The sequence below is a fragment of the Stenella coeruleoalba genome (genome assembly GCF_951394435.1).
Source record: "Stenella coeruleoalba genome assembly, chromosome: 3".
NCBI lineage: Eukaryota > Metazoa > Chordata > Mammalia > Artiodactyla > Delphinidae > Stenella > Stenella coeruleoalba.
Genome location: NC_137148.1, coordinates 50931341 through 50956602, shown reverse-complemented (window position 1 = coordinate 50956602; position 25262 = coordinate 50931341). Strand labels below are relative to the sequence as shown.

Genomic DNA, 25262 nt, shown 5'->3' with positions numbered 1-25262 from the left:
ATTTTCTTCATTGCTTTTATCACTCTCTGAAATGCTCTATCCTTTGCATGTTTCTTTTTGTCTTTGTTCATTCAGGCTGCTATAACAAAATACCACAGACTGGGTGGCTTAAAAACAACAGAAATTTATTTCTCACAGTTTTGGAGGCTGGGAAGTCTGAGATCAAGGCACAAGCTTGGTCATGTTTTGTGAGAGCCTTCTCCGTGGTTCATAGCCAGTGTCCTCCTTCTGCGTCCACACATGGTGGAAGGGGTGAGGGATATTTCTGGAGCCTTTTTTTATTAGCGCACTAATCCCATTCATGAGGGCTCCACCCTCATGGCTTCAGTACCTCCCAAAGGCTCACCTACCAGTATCATCACATTGGGCATTAGGATTTCAACATCCACATTTTGTGGGAACACAAATCTTCAGACCATAGCACTTCTTGATTATCTTCACCATGAATGCAGGGCCCTTCTCTATTTCAGAACTGCTATGTCTCCAGCACCTAGAAAAGCATGTGGCATATGGTGGGTGCTCTATGAATAGGTTCCCAGAAAGGAAGATGACTTCCAGAGTTGGAAATGAATATATTTCCCTATCGAATATACTGTCATATGTGTTGAATAGGTTTATAATTTAGGAAATTATGGATTAAATACCATTTATGTACTGACTACTGGATATAACATTGTTTACATGATATAATGAATTTCAAGTTCAATTTCTTTTAATAAACTCATAATCTTGATCACAGATCATCTTATCCCCATATCCAGAAAACCCTGCCTCCCTCCCTTTTATTCCTGTTATAGCTCATCAGATTTTAACTCCTTGATGGAATTTTTTTCCTTGATTTAAAAGAAAGTTTAAATTTATTTTTTAAAAGAAGAGTTCCACTCAATCTCTGGTAGGTTTTTAAAAATTGATTTCTTGAGTGCCACTACTTATCCTCCTTACAGGCCCTATCTTATTTCACATCCTGCTTTGTGAAAATTATACTCAAGCCCTTTCAAAGGCACCTTGCCTGACTTCCTGTCCTCCCAAGTTGTTCCTGAACCTCTAATCTTTTCCATGGGTCCATTTAAAAACAGCAAAATTTTCTTAATCCCTTTGGGACCCTTCCATCTGCTCTGAATTTCAGTGCGAGGAGCATGGCAGGCAATGAGACTGCAAGTAAGACCTTGACATTTAAGAGAGTAAATTATTTCTTTTAATAGCTAGAACGTGCTTTTTCATATAAAAACCATAGATGTAGACTCATAGACTAGGGCCATCCTATTACACACCCGTAAGGAATAAAAAGCAGACTAGTTCGAGTAAGTAAAGCATTTACAAGTTAAATGGTAAAAGTTAAGTCCGGGAATACAGGTTGGGGACAGAGATCGTTAGTTGTTTCCCAATATCTGCTCTCTCTCTTTTCCTTAGTAATAAAGTCCTCCTTTTTTTTAAGGTGGCAGTGATAAAAGAATACATTTCCTAGTCTCTCTTGTAGTTAGATGTGACCATATGATGCAGTTCTGGAAGAAGTTTTGTTTGGGTCTGCTTAAAAAGAGCAGACCCAGCTGGGAAGTGTGGCTTTCCCCCTTCATCCTTTCTTCCAGTCTGGAACTGGGACTCATGGCTGCAGCTCCTATAATAATCTCACATCATAAAGTCAGATTGAGGATGGAAGACATAAACAAAGAGTGGGTGACAGAAATGCTGACTTCCTGGAGCCAGCACACCGGTTCCGAATTGGCCATTCTAGGGCTTCTTTTCTGTGAGAGAATAAACACTGGTGTCTTTGAATTTTTTGTTCAGTGTAGGCAAATGTAATCCATTTTTATACAAATGCTCACTTGGGGAGTTTTAAAAAATGTCCCAATGCCCAGGCTGCCTCCCAGATCATTTAAATCAGAAACTCTAGGGATAGAATTCAAACATCGACAATTTTTTTAAGTTTTCTGGGTGATTGCAGTGTGCAGCCCAGGTTGAGAATCACTGCTTCAGGCTGACAGACCTCATATTTAGCAAGTTCAAGAATCTCCTGGGGGATGGGGTGGTGCATGTTAAAAAAATTGGATTTTCAGGGCTCATTCCCCAGAATTTTGGTTCTTTCGGTCCGAGGGCACCCCAGGTGATTCTGAGACAGGCAATGCAGGGAACACATGTGAAGAAACACTGCTTTAGGCAATGGGGCATCTTTGGAAGTTTTAAAGCAAAGAAGTGACAAGATCAGAGGAGAGTGTTAGGAGGATTAGTCTGGATCTAGTGAATAAATTGAAAAGAAGAGGTGAGAGACTGGTGGTAAGGAGAACAACTGGGAGGTACTACAATAGTTGATGGCCTGAGGGGACATGATTCTGAACTAAGTGGGTGGCTACAGAAATGGGGGAGAAAGGGGAAGATACAATAGACACTGAAAAAGATAAAATACTACAGGACTTACTAACTGACAGAATAAGACCGAGGGGGACTTTAAGATACTTATTTTTAGTGACTGAATAATACCCTAGGGGTTTGATGACTTCTGGGTTAGTATGTACTTCCCCCTTTTGCTCGAACTCAGTTAAATTGCTGTAGATTATTAGTTTACTGTTTATCTACACCTGCAAATGTAATTTTTGTTAACCTGATTGTATCATAGAGTTTTCCATTAGATTGGAAACATTATTTGCTAAATCAACGCTTCTATTTAAAGGTTTAGACACATTATCCTAGCAAGGGTCTATTTCACAAATTTTAGTATTTGTTTATAAATATATCTAAATACATGTATATGCACAAGCAATATACATATGTGTAAATATGTGTATAGACAAGCAATTGAATGTTTTTCATGAGATTTTTACTTTTTAAAAAACGTCATGTCTTCTAGAGCAGAGGAAGTAAATGAACTGACTGGTGGTTTAGTTACTGCTCCGGAGCTTGCTGTACGTAGATATCTTTTTGGATGAGACACATCTAAACTTGCAAGGGCTAAAAGTTTAAAGAATGGTTTTTTAAAAATGACCTCAATAGAAAATGGTTATTTAACTATTCACTAAAAAGCCACCAAGCAGATGTTAGGGTGATATTTTATCAAATAATCTCAAACATGATTACCTTCTGAGTAATTCTAAAATACACACTGGCCACTGATTCCTTATGATGAGGAACACCTATGCCTCAGAAAACAATCTTAAGTGTGTTCTTCAAGTCCTCTCATTTAAAAACCAACATTGGTTTTATAGTTACAAACCAGAAAGAAATAACAGTCAAATGTAATAGAAATATAAAATGTAAGCTAATGTATTTGCTCCTTTTTTACTAAAGTGTGTGTCTGTGTCAAGACACAGTTTCTTTTTTTCCTCTTATTGAACTACAGTTGATTTTTTCAACATTTTCTATTTTATTGTTTTTTAAAAGTATTTATGTATGTATTTATTTATTTATTGGCTGAGTTGGGTCTCCGTTGGTGCGCGCAGGCTTTCTCTAGCTGTGGCGAATGGGGGCTACTCTTTGTTCCGGTGCGCAGGCTTCTCATTGCGGTGGCTTCTCTTGTTGCGGAACACAGGCTCTAGGCGCACAGGCTCAGTAGATGTGGTGCACGGGCTTAGATGCTCCATGGCATGTGGGATCCTCCTGGACCAGGGCTCAAACCCATGTCCCCTGCATTGGCAGGCAGATTCTTAACCACTGCACCACCAGGGAAGTATAGTTGATTTTTAAATTGAAGTATATAACACAGTGTCTTTTAAGAATAGATTTAAAAATACCAAGTAAACTTAATGAACAAACAAGATGCACATTTCCTCACGATCTTGGCACTTGGTGCAAACATGAATGAAACACAGCCTTGCTCTCTTGTACTTCACGGTATAAATAATAAAGTGATGATGAGTTTCCTAGAGTTTGTTTTAGGTTTAATTTTCCCTCTAATTGGAACATCTATTAGAAAGCTCTAACAAGGTGAAAGTCATTAGATCTGTTTAAAACATAAAAAGGCTAAACTTCAACTGGCAGTGGGAGACCATGTATCTAGATTCCCTATCACGTTTAGTTTGGTTGATAAGAATAGCACATTTCTTTAATTTGGTGTGAGGCAGTCCTTTTTCACTTGCTCCTGAGTATGCTACGGCCCTGAAGCAACAGAATCAGCACCACTGAGGGACCACCACCTAATCACGTCTAGCCATGCAGATCAGAGAAAGTGAACGTCCTACGTGTGGACTGTAGGTGCATCTATGCCTCCTCCTAACATTCTCTTTGGCAATTGGATTTTGCTCCACCTTCAGACAGCAGTAACTAAACTGGTTATAGCAAAGTGCTCACCATATTGGGGATTCTTTGTGAACACATCCATTTCATACAGAAAGCATTCTATTCTATGGTCACAGACCCCACCCCTAATATGAGCTACAGTCTTGCAAATGATAAAACACTGGGTGCTGGGAAGTCTGTGTGCAAAAGTGTTGAGAAAGTATGTAGATAGTGTTGGGCAAAACACCATCCCCACTGGGCGAAACAAACAACCCAAAGTGTGTATTCTACAGATGGGTGAAGGGAATTTGCTATGGGTGGAACTTTCTTCTCCCCACCCCTCCAATTCATATGTTGAAGCTCTGACACCCAGCATCTCAGAATGTGACCTTATTTGGAAATAGGTTGGTGCAGATGTGATTAGTTAAGTTAGCATGAGGTCATACTGGTACAGTAGAGTGGGCCCCTAATTCAGTAAGACTGGTGTCCTTATAAAAAGGGAAAATATGGACACACACTCACACAGAAGAACATGTGAAGATGGAGGCAGAGATACTTCAACAAGCCAAGAAACACCAAGATTGCTAGCAAACCACTAGAAGCTAGAGACAGGAACAGACTCTTCCTCCCAGCCCTCAGGAGGAACCAACCCTGCCTTACCTTGGTCTTGGACTTCTAGCCTCGAGAACTGTGAGACGAGAACTTTCTGCTGTTTAAGCTACTCGGTTTGTGGTGCTCTGTTACTACAGCCCTAGAAAACTGACACAGAATTGTGCTCCCATCATTACCTCAGATGGATAGCATATTCTTTTGGTGCAGATATAACTCACCTTTCACTATTTGACCAGTGAGAGTTAAAATTTAAAAACCCAAACACCTGTAATAGGAAGGAAACATAAAGGACAGTGTAGGTGGCTTGGCATGCTTGCCAACCAGGCTTATTTTACTATACCTCAGGCCTCCTCCATCATGCGGATTAAAGAAAGCTGAGTGAGCTGCCTCCATGGTCAACAAATACTCCTTCCGTTCTCTACCACCCCACGTAATTGCTGCAGTCTCAGCCGAAGTGCTGAGAGGAAGCATCACTGACTAAGCTGCAGTTCTGTATTCTCTCTCTCCCATTTCAACATCCTAGCAAACACGACAGGGAATGGACAGAAAGGGGGACTGGAAAATACAGAGCAGAAGAGTCAAATAAGAATCAAACAAAACTAAAATAGACCAAAAAACGAGAAGAAAAAACACAAGGAGAGATGCAAGGAGAAAGGAAACACAGGCGTGGTTGGCCAGGAAAGTAATTGCTGAAAGGAAAAACCTAAAATCTGCGGGTATGGATCCCTAGGATAATCATTCTGTTGTTCCCGGAAGCCATTAGGAGATTAAGATTCTCCTTGTGATCATAGTATGTTCACATCCTGACAAATTATTTCTGGACTTCAATCATCAAACTTCCTGCACGTGCTGATTTTTTCATAGCTCAGTTCTGTAAACAAAATCTATGTGACTCTACACGAATTAACATAGAACACTAGAATGATGAAGCCGGACAACTCAGAAATCATTCAATTATTGAGGTGTACAGAGAATTTAATAGTCTTGTCCAATGGCATAAGCTTGTCCACGTAGCTTATACCAGAGCTAGGCCAAAAGATTTTGTAAATATTATGATTTATGAAGAATCTAGGTTGATGTATACCAAGGAAGTATTTCTAAACTTAACTACTTTTGAACTTTCACATCTCCATATTGCTTTTAAGATATTATAGAAGAGGCCTTTTGGTAGCCATCTGGGAAGTTTCAACCTAGAAAATTCCTCAGAACATAATGTAAGAAACCAAAGTAAACAAAAATTTATTTCAGCTAAAATATTTATTTGAAAAATATTTGAGGGGCAGATTTTTTTTAATATAAATGTATCTTGACCACCTGAATTTTAAATTTCTTATTAGTAATTACAGTTACACTAATCTGAACTTAATAATAGCACTTGCTGTGTGCTAGGCAGTCTTCTAAGTGCTTCCTGTATGTTACTTTACTCAATCCTCAGGATGCTGTATGGTTTGGTCCCATTATTTATTAGCCCTATTTTGCTGATTCAGAAATTGAGGCAGAGAGAGACAGCATCTTTGCCCAAGGTCACACTATTTATGAGTGGTAAGGCTGAGATTTGAACACTGGCAGTCTAGCGCCAAAGTCTAAATACTTAACCTCTGGGCCGCACTGCCGTTTACCAGCCTATGAAGCAATTTGCAATATCAGTACACATGTATCCCTAGTAAGTGGTAAAAACAGGATTTTATCTGGGTCTAATCTGATTTAGAGTCAATGCTCTTTCCCACGACAGCTATATTGCCTCTCACATTAGCATACTCAAACCTCACTTTCACTCTAATCAGCAGTCACTAACAGAAGGTCATGGTGTGAATATCCAGTGCAACAAAGGTACCACATCAGCAAAGGAAAAGGACTCCTAATAACCAGCCCACCACCACAGCATAAACTCCTGGGGTTTGCTGGAGGTTATTGGTTCTTCTGGGCCCTCCTAGCTTATATACTGTACTCTTTCTCTCTTCACTCTCAGGAGATGGTGTGGTTGATAGAACAGGCACTAGACCAGAGAGCATGAAACCTGGGTTCCAGTCTTAGAGCAGCCTGGGACTGGCAGAATACTCCTGTCAGGGTAGGCATCACCCACCTGGCTCCCTAAATCCTCTCAACTACCCCAGGAGTGAGCATGACAACTAGTTTACAGATAAGGGAGTTGAGATTTAGAGAGTAAGTAATTCCATCAAGGTCAGCACAGATGGTATTCAGCTCCGGTTTGCCTGACTGTAAAATCCTCATGTACACTCGACCAAGCTGTCACTTTAAATCCTCCAAATCTCAGATTCCTCAAACATAAAACAAGGATATTTTGCTAAATCAGTACTCTCTGTATCATGGAGCCCTAGGGATTCTTCAAAGATGTCTCAGAAGTCATTTTTGGAGGGAAGTTCAAGGAGACAGGGTCCAGACAACTGCCTACCCCTGCACACACACATACACAGAAACATCGAGCAGTGCCCCTCTTAGCTTTAATGCCTAGGAGAGGATCAGCATGGTGAAGGTATAATAACTATGGTAAATCAAGCCATTCAGAGGAGACTTTGGATTCAGCTGGCTGGCTCTGCCCAGAAAACATCCAATGCCTTTGAAAGAAAAGGCTGTACCTGAACTTCTGCTGATCTAAACACAATTTGAGAAAGTGTTTCAGTTGTATCTGTGAAGATGGCCTTCTTACCCAGGGTCAGCTAGTGAGAAACACAGTCCAAGTTTTCTTCTCTTGTGTTCACCATTCCTTGAGGGTTTCAACTAGTCAGGGATGAAGGGGATGTAGCATTTGTGGCTTAATTCTTTTTTTTTTTTTTAACTTTTAACCCAAACTGTATTTTATTATATTTAGACATCATCCATTGTAAGAAACACCACTGTTTTATGTACCATTAGGAATGAAAAGATGCTGCCACTCAATATGATGCATCATCCATTGTAAAATGAACTGTAAATTCAGAGACATTAAAATGTTAAAGACCTTAGGGATGATGAAATTGTGGGTCTCAATAGAGAGGTCTCACAATGCCATGGGCTACCTGTGTGGTTTAATCCAACTCTGTTTTTGCTCTTCCTCTCTGTTTATCTTGCCTCATTTTCCTTTTACCCTGTCCACTTTCAACACTGCCTTCTTCCTCTGGCCCCAGAGCCAGGTGGTAGAGAAGAAAGGAGTGGTCTGTGTTGGTAAGAAATGAGACAATTCATTTACTCCTTCAAGTCCTGCCTTTCCCCCCACCTGTATTCCTACAAAGAACAACGCATTGGTGCTCAGATGACCACTATCAGGCAGGCATCTTGATGAATGCACAGAGTCAAGATTTACTTTATCCCATCCTTGTAGCTCGTATCCCTTTTGCTAAAAGCTACATATGTAGAAAAGAATAAAGCCAATGAAAGTCAAGTGATGAGTTCATCATACCTTTTTGATGGTGATCATACCTTTCTAAAAACATTTATTGAGGTATCCTTTACATACCATAAAATTCACTCATTTTAAGTGTGCAATTCATTGATTTTCAGAAAACATACAGTTGTACAAGCGTCACCACAATTCAAATTTGAATCATTTCCATTACCCCAAAAAGATACCTCAAGCTCATTTGCACTCACACCCTGTTCCCACTCCAAGCCCTAGGCAACCACTAATCTTTCTGTTTCTTATAGATTTGCTTTCTCTGAGCATTTCATATATATGGAATCATATAATACTTGGTATTTTGTGACTGGCTTCTTTCATTTTGTGTACTCTTTTGGAGGTTCATCTATACATTAGCACATCTCAGTACTTTGTTTTTTTTACGTGACACCTTTTTGAATGGCAGCATTATATGGAGGAAATTTCACAGATTTCAGAAGCATGCAAATCTGGGGCCAAATCAAAGTTGTACCACTTCTTAGTTGTGTGTCTTTGGGCAATTTCCTTAACCTCTCTAAGACCCATTTGTAGAATAAGGATACTAATCCCTCCCTCAGAGGATTATTCTATCAACTAAATCGATTTTGCCAGCAAACAATGGGCAGTCAAGAAATCTAGTCTTTCTGTCTACATTCCCCAGGAATCACTGTTTTCTTACCCCTGCATTAAATTGTAAATTGAATCCTACCACCTCCCTACCAGCCTTCACATGAAGCTTGAAATGAGAGCCCACATAACTAGCAATATCAGGAATGGAATTCCGCCAAGGGGAATCACATCCTTCATTAATGGAGCCCAGATGGTGAGGATCTAAAGGCATTTCCTTCAATATTGCTGTCATTTTTTAGAAAGAAGGTTAAACTGTATTTCATTGTTATTTTAAGGAGGAAAATGTTTCGAATTGTATTCTAGAACATTCTACAGAGTTGGCCTTACTTTTGCAAGCCTCTAAGAACAACGTATTTTCCCACTAATTCTTATAAAACTGCCCCCAATAACATCAACTCTCAGATAACATGTAAGTAAGTAGTAAAGGGCTATAACCCCCTGAATTCATAAAATTCACCTCAAATCCTCAAAACTCAACTTTTAGCCAATAGTTTCAGACTCTTTCTTTCCTAAACCTTTAGAAGAACCTGAATTTCATGTGTGTAGCAGAATAGACTAAATTGAACTCCTTGTTCATTTCTCCAGTCCATTTTTTCTCATTAGAACATATCAATTTGAGTTCCAAGTTAAAGGAACTCTGGATATAAGCACACCATGCACTCTTGGACACAGAGTTTACATAGATGCAGTTCCTTAGCCCTGAGCCCTCTTTTTCCTTCTGAATCATTGTTTCTCCGCAGTTTTCAGTCCACCATGATTCCCTTTTGTGTTTCTGATTGTTTTTCTCTCTTCTTCTCTGAGATTTATCACAGCTGCATTTCTTCCCCAAATTCCTTAAACACTTAATTCCTTTCCACCTCCTAGATTCACTCCCAGATTTACTTCCTATTAAGTATAGTATAACAGTTAAAACAGAAAAGGATAATACTTTCCAATATTTCTACTAAATTAAATAGGTTTGCAACATATTTTATGTATCTCTCACTTCAAGGAGGTTAGCACAAGTGAATCATTTTTCATCATGTAAAATGTCTGTTGTCAAATGTAGACTAGTTATTAAGAGAGGCGACATATGGCTTTCTATCCTTTATATACTAATAATTGTCACTATATATATTAATGGCATTAAAGATAACAAAGAGTGACTCTTTCAAAAAAGTAAATTAGATATAATTCCTACAAGTGATCAATCTGCAACATTATCAGGAGAGTCTGACTAACTAGAACTTCTACTGTGATAAAACCATACTCACGAGGACAAATAGATAAAAGCTATATCCAGACCGAATCAAACACTTAAATCAATGTATCTGCATAAGGAGTCCTGTGTTTCCTTGCTCTCTGTACTTATCTGAAAATAGGAACTGTTAACAAAATCCAGGACTAACTTTTCTCCCACTATTGAGAGATCGGGAAGGAGTGAGTGCGGTCTCAGGAGAGAAGCTTTCACTCACTGTCTTATCACCTAAAATAGGCATGAGAATCCATAAATGTGATAAAAAGAAATAAAAATAATTGGGGGGGGGCACAAAAAGCTTAAATTTAGTTAGATTTGTGAATTTCCCCAATCTTTAAAAAGATTTCCTCATGTTAAAACTTCCCTTTCATACACTACAGTGAAGAGAGTAATTTATATCCAAGACTTTATTTTAGGGAATTTATTTTAAATGATATCATAGGAATTTATCTCATGGTGTAAATAGTTTAGTAAATCTGGGATTCAGCAAAGATTTTTCCCCTACTGCACAGGGCTTTTGTGCAGTAGATGTTTAGCAGCAGATGACAAATTAATCTTGAGGCATGATGATTTAACTTCAGTTTGGTGCCCAAACATTCTGCAAAAACATCTTAAGCCCCAAATTCCAACATGTGGCCAGCATATTGAAAGTTAATTTTAAAAAAAAAATCACTTAATAACCCAAATATTCAATACATATATAAGAATCACACAACTTTTGGATAATAATTTGGTCTACAGTCTGTTCATAGCTCTCTAGAAAATCCTGATCTCGGAGTGATTGGTTAAAACCTCACATTTGCAGAGGACATCTCTCAGGCCTCAGTCACCATAAATATCTGCCCGCATGCACACATCATGTATATGAATTACCAAATAATGCCAAGAGTCTCCTACCCCGAGATGGCAGCAAGTTTTTGGTGTGCCTGGCGGGCCATTTCACAGCCTTTGGTTCTTGTCTTGTGCATTTCTCCCCTGAGTGAGGGGCAGCTGACAGAGACGTCCCCGATAGAAATGACCAATTCTCGGTACAGGGCCACTTGCGTGTTGAACTCTTGGACAAGCTGGAAAAGAGAGCGAGTTTCTTTCGTAAGACACTGATCAGGAAGTTTCCTATTTTGCGTTACCTAAACAGAGGCTTTCGCTGACCCCTGAGCCACCTCCCCAAATCTCCTGCTAAAGAGCCTACAGATTGTTTAAAGATTGGGGCACAAAGATGTAAGTTCTCTTCATCCAAAGCAAGTGTTTATTTTTCATCGGTAAGTCTCGTCATGGAAGCTCTGTTTCCAGACCTACTTGCCGCCACCCGTTCAGACTCAGTTTCTGAAGAGCCAGAGCATATTTGGAGAGCTACCATGCCACTCCCAGGTAACTAGAGAGTGATGCTGGGAACTCTCGCATAGAAGTCTCCCCTCTACCACAGCTGGGATGTGGATTTGAATTGGCCTGGGGATAAAGGCCAAAGGTGGGTTATATTAGGCAAACCATTCACCTCCTGCCGGACCACTGAACCGCTCCGGCCGGGCTCCGAGCTTGACGGGAAGACTGGCTACAGCCTCTGAGCTGGAACCTTCGTCCCCTCCGCAGAGCCCCGTGCACTCTATTTGGGTTTGTTTGCTACTGTCTCCCCACAAAGCAGCACTCTTACCTACTCAGCCCCTCCCTCCCTGGTGAGCCAGCCAGTTCACCGTGTCTTTCCTATCTGCCGTTCTCCGAGGGGGTAGAGGCACGACCTACAGCCGCTGACCCCAAGACCCTTTCCGCGGCACTTCTTGGCGGGGCCAATACGACCCGGTGTCACCCCGAATCTGGGGGACTGCAGATTTAAAAATAGTGCATGTGCACGTGACCGGCATGGAGGAGCTGAGGGTGGCGGAGTTCCTGGCACTCAGGCAAAAGATTAACGTACACGATTCCCCCCACCTCTCCAAAAAAAACAAAAACAAAAAACAAAAGGAGGCGCATTTTCCACCTACCATCTTGCAATCGTCCAGGGCTCGTTGGGTTTTGTGGGCGCTCTCGGAGCCGCTGCCCCTGCGCTCCCAATCCCGGCTCTGCAGCGGGGGCTTGCTGATCTGGAAGATTGAGGAGCGGGTGGACCGGCTGGGGCGCTTTTTGCGCCCATTCGGTGCAGAACTCATGCATACACATCCACCAAGCCGAAGCCGCTGGTGCAGTGCGCCCCGGCGCGGGCGGCCAGGTAGTTGCCCTGCGCGCCGCCTCCAAGCAGCCGGAGACGGGACCCGAGGCGCGGCGCTCACAGGCTTGGGACTGGCTGCGCGGGTGGGTAACCTTCAGCTTGAAGGAGAGCCGGGGAAGCGCTGGCTGTGCCGTGCAGCATCGCTTCCACTAGCAGTGAGGAAGGAGCTCGGTCAAGTTCTGCTCAGCAGCACTGCCGGCCCTGTCCCGGGAGCTGGACGCTGGCGCGGGCTCGCACTGTCTTCCGCTCGGCATGGATCGCAAGGCTGGGCGAGAAGGAACACGCCGCCCGGCGGTTCCTAGTTTCCATTCAGATGGGTGAGCAGCTTTCAAAGCTTGCGCTGCCAGGTGGAGGGGAGGGCGGGCAGGGGGAGATTGTCGCTCTAGCCTCGGGTGTCTTCCCGCAGCGGCTCTCCGTTCGTCTATCTCCTCCCTCCCCCGTCACCAGGCCTGGAAGGGCTGGCAGTCCCCGAAGCAGGCAGTTGGTCGTTGTCTTGATTCTTCGTCTCCACGGGGCTCATCTGTTTGAGGATCCCTAATGAATCCGTGGCGGGACTGGCAGACGCAGGGAATCGGTCCGGCTGACGTTGTTCGCGGCCCCGCACATTGATAGGACAGGAATACTAATGTGATCCGTCCATACAACCCCCTTCCCCCTCCAGGGTTTATGCACTTATCCAATCAAATCCCCGGGAACATCAATTGCAATATTACTTCATCTGCTCTATTATTAGAAACGAAAAGTGTCATCAGAGTGGAGCACATTGCCACATGCTGGGACATAAACACGGATTTCAGATCAACCAGTGTGAGCTTGAGGCCCTCACCTTCCAACACATTCCGGGGCCACAGATTAGTAAAGCTCAACGAGGAGGGAGTGAGGTTTTTGCCTCAAAAGGAAGATCTCTTGATAACAGTTTTTAAAAATAGCTTTGTTTCCGGGAGTTTTGTCGTTGTGGTGGTGTTTTTGTTTTTGTCTATGTTCACCATGTGCCGGGAGAGAAACCTGCAGCAGTGGGGGCAGAATGCAAGAGGGCTTCAGTCAAACTGGTCCTCAACCCATCCCATCCCATCTTAACGAGTCAAGCTCCTGGTTTGAGATTCCAGAATCTCAGGACCCAGCTCTGAGAGTTTCCCAATAGAGATTTGAACAAATGAGAGCCAACAGGCCTCCCTGGACACTCAAAATGACTCAACTCTCCTTTATGGGACATCAGTGACCCAGAGGCCAATGGAGGTGGCCCAGGATAGTAGGGAAGATGACTGTGTGAAAGGGGGCCCTGGGGGGTGAGTTCCTTGGCCATTTAAGTTCACCCTGACCATTGGCATCCTAAGATTCTTGTGGAAGGAAGAGGGGCAGCATGGGCATTCAACTCCAATGCTCTGAGAATGCTTGTTCCCATGCATGAATGGTTTGTTTGGAGGGGACAGATAAAGAAGTCTGCCACAGGGGAACGACTTATGTGTTGCAGAGCCTAATGAAGAACAAAAAGGAGGTTTCTGGTCAATCTCTTAAGGGGTTATAGAGAGGGAGAGCCAGAAATAGCCAGAAAGGCTAACACCCTAAGGAGACATTTCTAGAAATTTTTTACAAGGCAGGTGAATATAATGGGGTAGTATAATAAGAAAGATATTTGGTCTTTGTCCTCAGTTCCTGGCACAGAGTTCCTAAATCCCTTGTAATTTCCCTAGTGATAAGGGTGATAGGAGCCCCTTGTCACCAGAAAGACCAAGACTTGATTAGGCATTTGGAACTTTCAGCCCCCCCCCCCCCCCCCACCAACTTCCTCAGAAGGGAGAGAGGCTGGAGACTGATTTAATCATGAATAGCCAATAGTGTGACCAATCATGCCTACATAATGAAACCTCCATAATGAAACCTCCTTAAAAACCCCTAAACAATGGGGTTCAGGGAGCTTCTGGGTTGGTGAAGACATAGGTTTGCTGGGAGGTTGGCATACTCAGAGAGGGGGCATGGCATCTCCCCCTCCCCCCTCCCATACCCTACGCATCTCTTTCTGAGTCGTATTCTTTATAATAAGCTGGTAAGTAAAGTGGTTTCCCAAGTGCTGTGAATCATGCTACCAAATCTGAGAGGCATTTGTGGGAACCCCCGAATTTGTAGCCAAGTTGAACAGAAGTATAGGTAATCTGGGGATTTTATACTTGTGACTGGTCTCTGCAGTGAGGGCAGATTTGTGGGTCTGAGCCCTTAAACATGTGGGGCCTGACGCTAACTCCAGGTATTGAGTTGTAGGACACCCAGTTGGTGTTGGAGAGTTGGAGAAATAGTGTTGAAAAAGATACCATGTATTTGGTTGGGGAGGAAAAAACCCTAACCAGGGGATATCTGAATGGATATTCACCTGCATTTGCATAGTGCTTCACAAAAGATTGAGTAAGTTTTCCCTAAGGACAAGTGGGGGAGAGAAGCATCAGCTCCCACCCCAGACCTTGGTGTGCTATTATCCTCCAGGAGTTTAGATGGTAGGGAGACCAGGGTGAAGGGCTCTTCTGTTGGCTGAGTCTCCCCAAATGTAGGAAGATAAGGAGGTTAACTCTTAGCCAACTCTGACTGTTCCTTTTTCCCTCAGTCTCAAATTTCTCTCTACCTCATGTGTGTAGGGAGGAGAGGTCGAAGAACACATCAGGTGGTTTGGTGAAATTTTCTGGGATTTGGTGAGTGGTTGGGATGCTGAGGGAAGGTATAGGGAGGCGAAGGAAGGATGGATAATACTCATTTGTAAGTTAAGTCTTGTGATATAGACCCTTGTGTTACCACTAACTACCTCTCTCCCCACTACCAAACTTAAAAGTCTGCTCCAACCCAAGGTTGGTGGTGCTTTGGAAAATTAAAGGAAAAGGGACTGCATTTTACATGTGTGTGGACCTAGGATAGAGAAAACAGCACACTGGAGGTGAGTCTTCTGGAAATCTTTTGTCACCACTCTGCTGTTTCATCCCCTGTCCCTGCAGGGAAATACTGCCACCAGATTTGAGCGTCTCCAAGCTCCTTAGTAGTGGGTTTCTACTTCAGCTACAGCCATCTGGTTTCTACTCCCCGCTTCTTCTGCCTAGAGACCATTTCAACAAATTAAAAGAAAAAAAGGCAACACAATTGCACTGCTCTGTTTCTATGCCATATTTCTTGCAGTAGGTGGGGGAGGAGGGGATAAATGGGTCAAACTCAAGGGCACATCTGAAGGACCACAGATTTGGAAACCTGCTGGGGGATTAAGCAGAAATTGTCATTTGTAGGTGCCCCTTGGTCTTCCCTGATACACAGCCCAAGCCATTTTCTGAGAGGGAAGAAAAATAGCATCAATCCCAGAGCTGTCTCTCTGAGGGACAAATGCTGTAATCAGAATAGCAGCAGGCAGACTTAGTTCCCTCACCTTCCCCCTCATTCAAAACAGCATGAATTTACATTCCTGGGGCTGACTGCCAAATAGAAGGGTGAAGTGCAGTTGGAAATCCCAATAACAAGGGTACATTTTCTGGTTATCTAGACCCAACTTTGGCACAATTCTGTTAATGGGTCCTCTATAGGTAAACAACTTTGACTCAACTCACATCCTAGATTCACTGCAATATAAGATCCACCTTACATTTCATGTTCTCTCTATGGTAATTTTAGAGAAGTTGTTTTGATTTAGAATTGAGAATTTAAAAATTGAGTATTAGTTAAGAGTGAATATGAACAACTGGTAAGTTTCTTCAAATTGGTGCCATCAGGAACCACAGTGCGACCCAGAGATGCACATCTCAAACTGGGCTGTGCAAAAATGGTAAAGGACCTTATCTGTGTGGGTCTGTGACAGAGGCGAAGAAAAATACATTAAGATGCTGATCCTGAGAAGTTGGAAAGATCTGAAAGGAATAATCAAATTATTTTCTATTAGTGTAAAAAGAGATTAAGTGGACTTCCCTGGTGGCGCAGTGGTTGAGAGTCCGCCTGCCGATGCCGGGGACACGGGTTTGTGCCCCGGTCCGGGAGGATCCCACATGCCGCGGAGCGGCTGGGCCCGTGAGCCATGGCCGTTGAGCCTGCGCGTCCGGAGCCTGTGCTCTGCAACGGGAGAGGCCACAACAGTGAGAGGCTCGCGTACCGAAAAAAAAGATTAAGTTATTGCAAAGAATTTAGTGAATAAACTATTTAGTAAATGGTTTATTTCCACTAAAACCAGAAAGAAGTACAATATATTGGAATATTTATTAATTTCAAAAATATTTTTGAGCATTTTTATTAGATGCAGTTCCAGGTTTTATTGGTCCTAAAACATATAACTGGGGGCCCTTCTTTAAGAAAAAGAATCAAAATTAGATATATGGTCTTGGGAGGAGCCTATGCAATGAGGTTCCCTGCAGTTAGGTTTTGTTACCTTCATGGTAAATTGCCACATTTGTTGTTTATTATATGCACAGTGGGCATCTGGTGTTTTGCCTCCTCTGATTTTATTCTCCTTTTTCTCATAATAGCATCTTAAATTTCCTTTGAGAAAACCAGTCTTCTTTCCCTTTTTGTCATATGACTCATGGGTGGGCATATGAATCAGACCTGGCCAATAAGAGTACTATCTTCTAGTAGCCACAATGATTGGTTTATTAGTGGGTACGAAATCTAAACTGAAGTAATGAACTTTAGGCCTTGGGACTTTTTCTAGCTCTATTACGTTGAAACATTTGAAATTGCTATTACTCAACCATTTTAGACCTACGTAAATGACAATTTTATATATTTCAACCTAATATTGAGAGTTTCTTTTCCTTGGGTTGCTAGGGGATAAGATGAAAGTCTGCCATTTCTGGTGCCACTCACGATCAACAAACTGCCTGAGAGCCAACCCAGAGAAAATCAGAATGGAGAGATGGAGAAAGATTGATTTTTGCGGGATGGGGGAGGATAATTGACATACAACATTATAGTAGTTTCAGGTGTACAACATACCAATTTGATATTTGTAGGTATTGCAAAATGATCACCAAAATAATCTACAGATCTTCCTCAACTTACAACAATGGAGTTACTTCCCAATAAACCCCTTATAAGTTGAAAATATGTGAAAATGCATTTAATACACTCAAGCTACTGAACATCATAGCTTAGCCTAGCCTACATTAAACATGCTCAAAACACTTACATTAGCCTACAGTTGGGCAAAATCATCTAACACAAAGCCTATTTTATAATAAACTGTTGAATATCTCATATAATTTATCACATACTGCACTGAAAGTAAAAAACAGGATGGTTGTATGGGTACAGGATGGTTGTAAGTATATTGTTCGTTTACACTTGTGGTAGCGTGGCTGACTGGGAGCTACTGGTGCCCAGCATCACAGGAGAGTATCATACTGCATATCTGCTAGCCTGGAAAAAGTCAAAAAAATTGTATGTCAAACCATTGTAAGTTGGGGACCATCTGTAGTTAACATCTGTCAACATATATAGTTACATATTATTTTTTCTTGTGATGAGAAATTTCAAGATTTATTCTCCTAATGACTTTCAAATGTGCAATATAGTATTATTAACTTTAGTCACCATGCTGTACATTATACCCCCTTGACTTATTTATTTTATAACTGGAAGTTTGTACCTTTTGACTCCCTTTACCCATTTTTCCCACCCCTCTCAATCCCCCCCACTTCTGGCAACCACTTCTCTTTCTGTATGCTTGTTTTTTTCTTTTCTTTTCTTTTTTAGATTCCACATATAAGTGAGATTATATGGCATTTGTCTTTTTCTGACTTATTTCACTTAGCATAATGCCCTTGAGGTCCATCCATGTTGTTGCAAATGGCAAGATTTCATCCTTTTTTATGGCTGAATAGTATTGCTTTGTATATATATACCACAATTTCTTTGACCATTCATCTATTGATGAACACAGATTGTTTCCATGTCTCAACTATTGTAAATAATTCTGCAATGTACATAGGGATGCATATAACTTTTCTAGTTAGTGTTTTTGTTTTCTTCAGATAAATACCCAAAAGTGGAATTGCTGGATCATATGGTAGTTCTATTTTTAATTTTTTGAGGAAACTCTGTACTGTTTTCCATAGTGGCTGCACCAATTTACATTCCCACCAAGAGTCCACAAATGTTCCATTTTCTCCACATCCTTACCAGCACTTGTAATTTCTTGTCTTTTCCATAGCAGCCATTCTGACAGGGGTGAGGTTATATCCCATTGTGGTTAAATTTGCATTTCCCTGATAATTAATGATGCTGAGCACCTTTTCATGTACTATTAGCCATCTGTATGTCTTCACTGGAAAAATGTCTATTCAGCTCTCCTGCCCACTTTTAATTGGATTTAAGAAAATAATTAATTTACTTTTTACTATTAAGTTGTATGAGTTCTTTATATATTTTGGATATTAACCTCTTATCAGATACATAATTTACAAATATTTTCTCCCATTCAGTAGATTGCCTTTTCATTTCGTTGATGGTTTCCATTGCCATGCAGCGATTTTTTAGTCTAATATCATCCCACCTAGTTATTTATTTATTTTTGCCTTTGGTTTGGTGTCAAATCTAAAAAATCTTTGCCAAGACAGATAACAAGGAACTTGCTGCCTATGTTTTCTTCTAGGAATTTTATGCTTTCAGGTCTTATGTTCAAATCTTTGATCAATATTGAGTTAATTTTTGGGTATGGTGTAAGATAGTGATCCAGTTTCATTCCTTTGCATGTTTCTGTCCAGTTTTCTCAACAACATTTAATGAAGAGAAACTGTCCGGGTCCCACTGTGTATTCTTGGCTGCTTTGTTGTAAATTAATTTACTATATATGTGTGGGTTTATTTCTGGGCTCTCCATTCTGTTCCATTGATCTATGCATCTGTTTTTATGCCAATAACATACTGTTTTGATTATTATAGCTTTGTAATGTAGTTTGAAATCAGGGAGCATAATGCCTCCAGCTTTGTTTCTTTCTCAAGGTTGCTTTGGCTATTCAAGGTCTTTCATGGTTTCATACAAATTTTAGGATTATTTGTTCTATTTCTGTGAAAAATGCCATTGGAATATTGACAGGGATTGCATTGAATCTATAGATTGCTTTGGATAGTATGGACACTTCAATGATATAAATTCTTCCAATCCATGAACACAAATTATCTTTCCATTTATTTGTGTCTTCAATTTCTTTTATCAGTGTTTTATAGTTTTCTGTGTATACGTCTTTCATGTCCTTGGTTAAATTTATTGCTAGGTTTTTTATTTTTATTTTTGTTTTGATGCAATTGTAGAAAGGTTGATTCTTAAAGATATTATTTGAGCACAGGGATCCAGTTTTGCCTTAAACCAAAGTATTCCTACAATTTAAGTTAGGTGAACCAAATCCCTTTTAAATTAACTCAGTTTGATTTGAGTTACTACCATTTGCAACCAAAAGAGTCCTCATTAATATTATACATAAAGAATAATTGCACACAAGTATAAAATACTTCAGATCAATTCGTCATTTAGTACTTAGTCAGTGTTCACTATGAATAAGCCACTGTGGCAAAGACCAGAGAGAATGCAATAAAATTAAAGATATGATTCCTTCTATGGTACTTACACTGGGAGGTGAACATACACACACACACACACACACGCACACACACACGTGAAATCAAGAAGAACAATAAATATATATTAATGTTATATTCCAATGTGTATAAATACTTTAAGAATTTAGAGATGGGATCAACCTCTCTGTAGGCTGAAGTTATTAGAAAAGACTACATGATAGAGATGCAACCTGAGGTAGGAATATGTAGAATCTGGATAGATGAAGGAGTAGGGAGAGCTCTTCAGGGGTTGGCTAATAGCAAAGGCACAAGAGTGGAGTGGAGTGCACAAAGAGCCTGACCTGAATTGGAGAGAAGGAAGAGAGGCTAGTGCAAGAGTGCTGTGGGTAAGGTCACAGAAGTAGAATAAATGACTCAGTTCCTTTGGTTTAGGAAAAGAAGGAAGATAGTAGGTGAGAAGCAGAGAAAACTTAACAGTTTTCTTTGGTTGACAATAATGTACATGATTTGAGGCCACATTGGGAAGCAGATATACCAAAGGACTAACCTGATGTCTACCACTGACTTCTTATACTTTTAAAGGACTGGATTTGGGGGTTGAACTCCAGTGTTCTGAGGAATTGATGATGCAAATTATGGGCAGAGTGGGAGTTAGTGTTATCTAAACATAAAATGGTTCACATTACTTAGACCTTTTAGAGCAAAACAGAGGAGTTTGATCCTGATACTGGGTTGGGTAAGACCTTGGGCAAAAGAGGACCACTGCCATTTCGTGATTATATGAATTAAAATGAGGCAAGTGATGCTTTAAGAAAATTAATCTGGCAGTGATAGGTAGGATGCATTGGAATGAAGAGGTAGTGAAGCCATTTATTAGGCTATTATCATAATCCAAGTGGACAAGGAGCCTGAGTGTGCCAATAAGAATCAGGGAGAAATTTTAGACTATTTTAAGGTAACAGCATTATCTCAAGAAAGGACTGACTAGAAGATAATAGAAACTATCCAATGTAAAAAGCAACAGCTATTTCAATATCCCATGGAAATAGCAAAACCCATTGGCAATTATCTTTGAAATTTGCATGTAACTTTGACTCTATAGAGCTGTTCCTGTCTTGTATGTACACAGAACATGTACCCATTGGCCAAACTCCAGCCTGCTTTGTCCATGGATTCTACTGTGACCTCTTTCCTATTGACTAGACCTCTTTCCAGCCAACCATGGCTCTGGCCTATGTCTTATCTGCACCTTTCCAAAGCTAAACACTAATCAGCTACTGCTTTGTTGGCCCTATTTCCTTTTGCTGGCCCCACCAACCTTACCTGCAGTGGCCACTCCTTCCAACACAACTTGGTTCTTTTGAGGACACTTCTGGACCAGCCAAGTATGCTGAAACACGCACTGGGGAAACACTGCAGTGGACAGGCTATGTCTGCAGAACCAGTTCCTTAACTGTCCTCTGACACAGCTCATTTCTGGCCATTCTATTTGATACTTTGCTTCATTCTCTGGTTTCTCTTTGCTCTCTCATTCTCTCTCTTTCATTCTCTCTCTCCCTCTCTCCCTGTCTCTCTAATAATCACACAACTGACATAAGTGTGACTTTTCCTTGTTCTAAAAAAATACATATTCAGATAAGGATAAAGTCCTCTTTGTTCACCATCCCAGCCTCAGTTCTCTCCTGCCTCCCCAGAAATAATCGTTCTAACCATTTTGCTGTGCAGATCTTCTGTTACACAACTGTTTACATACATGTCCTTGAAAAAACATGTATTTCATTGTTGTTTATATATGTGTATGTTTTTATAGAAATTATATATTATATGTATCATTCTATAACATGCCTTTCTTTTTTCTATTTTACTGTGTCTTTGCAGAGGCTTCTGTATTAGTGCACATCTGCTTCAATCTTGTACTTCTGTGTGGTATTCTGAATAACAGATACATCACAGTTTACTAAACCGTTCTCTAGTTGGGACATTTAGATTATTTCTAATATTTTAATATTATCAATAATGCTGCAGTAAAATTCTTAAGCATGCCCTCTTCTTCATATGCCTTCATATGTGGGTATATATTTCATTAGTGTATATGAAGAAGTGAAATTGCTGGGTCATAAAGTATACGCATTTACATTTGTAAGAGATACTCTGAAATTTCTTTCCAAGGTGGCTATAACAAATTACATGCATGCTGGCTAATTTTGAGAGTACCTGTTTCCCCACATACTGGTCAGTTTGATATCATTAAACTTTTTCAATTTGTGCCAATTTGACTCTTCATATTGATGCTATATTCTTACCTCTCAGCCTTCCAGTTTCTCTTAGGATTTCACTGATTTAGTCCTTCTTAACATCTCTGAATCTCTGTAGACTGATACTCTATAGCCTGGTAATTATCCCCTCCACACACTTGCGGTACTACCCTCCCACCCATCAGGGTCGCAGAATGCCTGCTCACATAAGTAGTCTTGAGTGGGTGCAGCCCATCTCTGAAACACTGGGCTTCCAAATTGCTTACTCTTAGGACAACGAGGCAGGGCAGGAGTGAGAGAAAGGAGAAAAAGATGAATTCACACTTCCTAGTCTAAGAAATTGGAAAATGGAGCTTTCCTTGATAGAATTGGGCAGTTGAAGATATTAGGGCTGGAGATGAAAATTTAGAAGTTAGAAGCAAAAGGGGGTCATGGAAGCCTTGAGAATGGATGTGTCTCTAGGAAGAAGTAAGTGTAGAAAGGGAAAAACGCAAAGGGGTGATTAAGTCCCAAGACATGACAGCAGATAAGAGGTGTGATACAGGAAAGAGTCAATAGAGGGATGGAGAAGGGATGGCCAGGAAAACAGAAGAAGAAACCACTGAATGAGGTGTCACAGAGGAAAGGGCAGAGTCACTTTCAGGGAGTGAGCTGCCTGTTGTCCCAGAGATATCAAATAGGAAAGGGATTTAGTAAAATATCTTTTGGCAAGAAGAGGTCAGTGTGTAAATCTAATGAATGGAAGGAGCAAAACCCAAATTGTAAGTGGGCAATGAGGGTAAGAAGTGGAAGAAGCAGGTGGGGACCATAAGCGTGAGGGGAAGGACAGAAATAGGACATTGTTACAGAATGGCACGTTCTGATAAGTGCACGTTTACCTTTTTTTTTTCTTTTTTAACATCTTTATTGGAGTATAATTGCTTTACAATGGTGTGTTAGTTTCTGCTTTATAGCAAAGTGAATCGGCTATACATATACATATATCCCCATATCTCCTCCCTCTTGCATCTCCCTTGCTTCTAGGTGGTCACAAAGCACCAAGCTGATCTCTCTGTGCTATGTGGCTGCTTCCCACTAGCCATTTTACATTTGGTAGTATATATAAGTCCATGCCACTCTCTTACTTCATCCCAGCTTCCCCTTCCCCCTCCCCGTGTCCTCAAGTCCATTCTCTATGTCTGTGTCTTTATTCTTGTCCTGCTCCTAGGTTCTTCAGAATCATTTTTAAGATTCCATATATATATATATATATATATATATATATATATATATATATATGTGTGTGTGTGTGTATATGTGTGTATATATATATATATATATATATATATATATATATATATATATATATATATACATACATATGTTAGTATACGGTATTTTTTTTTCCTCTTTCTGACTTACTTCACTCCACTCTGTATGACAGACTCTAGGTCCATCCACCTCACTACAAATAACTCAATTTCGTTTCTTTTTATGGCTGAGTGATATTCCATTCTATATATATGCCATGTCTTCTTCATCCATTCATCTGTCAATGGACACTTAGGTTGCTTCCATGTCTTGACTATTGTAAATAGAGCTGCAGTGAATATTGTGGTACATGACTCTTTTTGAATTATGGTTTTCTCAGGGTATATGCCCAGTAGTGGGATGGCTGGGCCGTATGGTGGTTCTATTATTAGTTTTTTAAGGAACCTCTGTACTGTTCTCCATAGTGGTATATCAATTTACTTTCCCACCAACAGTGTAGGGAGGTTCCTTTTTCTCCACACCCTCTCCAGCATTTATTGTTTCTACATTTTTTGATGATGGCCATTTTGACTGGTGTGAAGTGATACCTCATTGTAGTTTTGATTTGCATTTCTCTAATGATTAGTGATGTTGAGCATCCTTTCATGTGTTTGTTGGCAATCTGTATATCTTCTTTGGAGAAATGTCTATTTAGGTCTTCTGCCCACTTTTGGATTGGGTTTTTGTTTTATTGTTATTAAGCTGCTTGTAAATTTTGGAGATTAATCCTTTGTCCATTGCTTCATTTGCAAATATTTTCTCCCATTCTGAGGGTTGTCTTTTTGTTTTGTTTATGGTTTCCTTTGCTGTGCAAAAGCTTTGAAGTTTTATTAGGTCCCATTTGTTTTTTTTTATTTCCATTTCTCTGGGAGGTGGGTCAAAAAGGATCTTGCTGTAATTTATGTCATAGAGTGTTCTGCCTATGTTTTCCTCTAAGAGTTTTACAGTGTCTGGCTTTACATTTAGGTTTTTAATCCATTTTGAGTTTATTTTTGTATATGGTGTTAGGGAGTGTTCTAATTTCATACTTTTACATGTAGCTGTCCAGTTTTCCCAGCACCACTTATTGAAGAGGCTGTCTTTTCTCCATTGTATATTCTTGCCTCCTTTATCAAAAATAAGGTGACCATATGTGTGTGGGTTTAACTCTGGGCTTTCTATTGTGTTCCATTGATCTATATTTTTGTTTTTGTGCCAGTACCATATTGTCTTGATTACTGTAGTTTTGTAGTATAGTCTGAAGTCTTGGAGCCTGATTCCTCCAGATCCGTTTTTCTTTCTCATGATTGCTTTGGCTATTAGGGGTCTTTTGTGTTTCCATACAAATTGTGAAAATTTTTGTTCTAGTTCTGTGAAAAATGCCATTGGTAATTTGATAGGGATTGCATTGAATCTGCAGATTCCTTTGGATAGTATAGTCATTTCCACAATGTTGATTCTTCCAATCCAAGAACATGGTATATCTCTCCATCTGTTTGTATCCTCTTTAATATCTTTCATCAGTGTCTTGTAGTTTTCTGCATACTGGTCTTTTTTCTCCTTAGGTAGGTTTATTCCTGGGTATTTTATTCTTTTTGTTGCAGTGGTAAATGGGAGTGTTTCCTTAATTTCACTTTCAGATTTTTCATCATTAGTGTATAGGAATGCATGAGATTTCTGTGCATTAATTTTGTATCCTGCTACTTTACCAAATTCATTGATTAGCTCTAGTAGTTTCTGGTAGCATCTTTAGGATTCTCTATGTATAGTATCATGCCATCTGCAAACAGTGACAACTTTACTTCTTCTTTTCTGATTTGGATTCCTTTTATTTTTTTTTCTTCACTGATTGCTGTGGCTAAAACTTCCAAAACTATGGTGAATAATAGTGGTGAGAGTGGACAACCTTGTCTTGTTCCTGGTCTTAGAGGAAATGGCTTGAGTTTTTCAC

The 25262-nt window shown here is 40.4% G+C and overlaps 1 protein-coding gene across 1 annotated transcript in view; it reads right to left on the bottom strand.

Moving 5' to 3' along the window:
- The window catches only part of RGS7BP (regulator of G protein signaling 7 binding protein), a gene marked incomplete at its 3' end in the record, with an annotated part of 115313 nt that extends 103107 nt beyond the window's left edge, over positions 1-12206 (bottom strand). The window contains exons 1-2 of the mRNA XM_079918562.1: positions 12035-12206; positions 10956-11122 (exon numbers count right to left, since the gene is read on the bottom strand). Coding sequence (XP_079774688.1) covers positions 10956-11122; positions 12035-12199 — 332 coding nt within the window. The 5' untranslated portion in view covers positions 12200-12206. The remainder of the gene's footprint in view (positions 1-10955; positions 11123-12034) is intronic.
- Positions 12207-25262: the final 13056 nt, after the last annotated feature.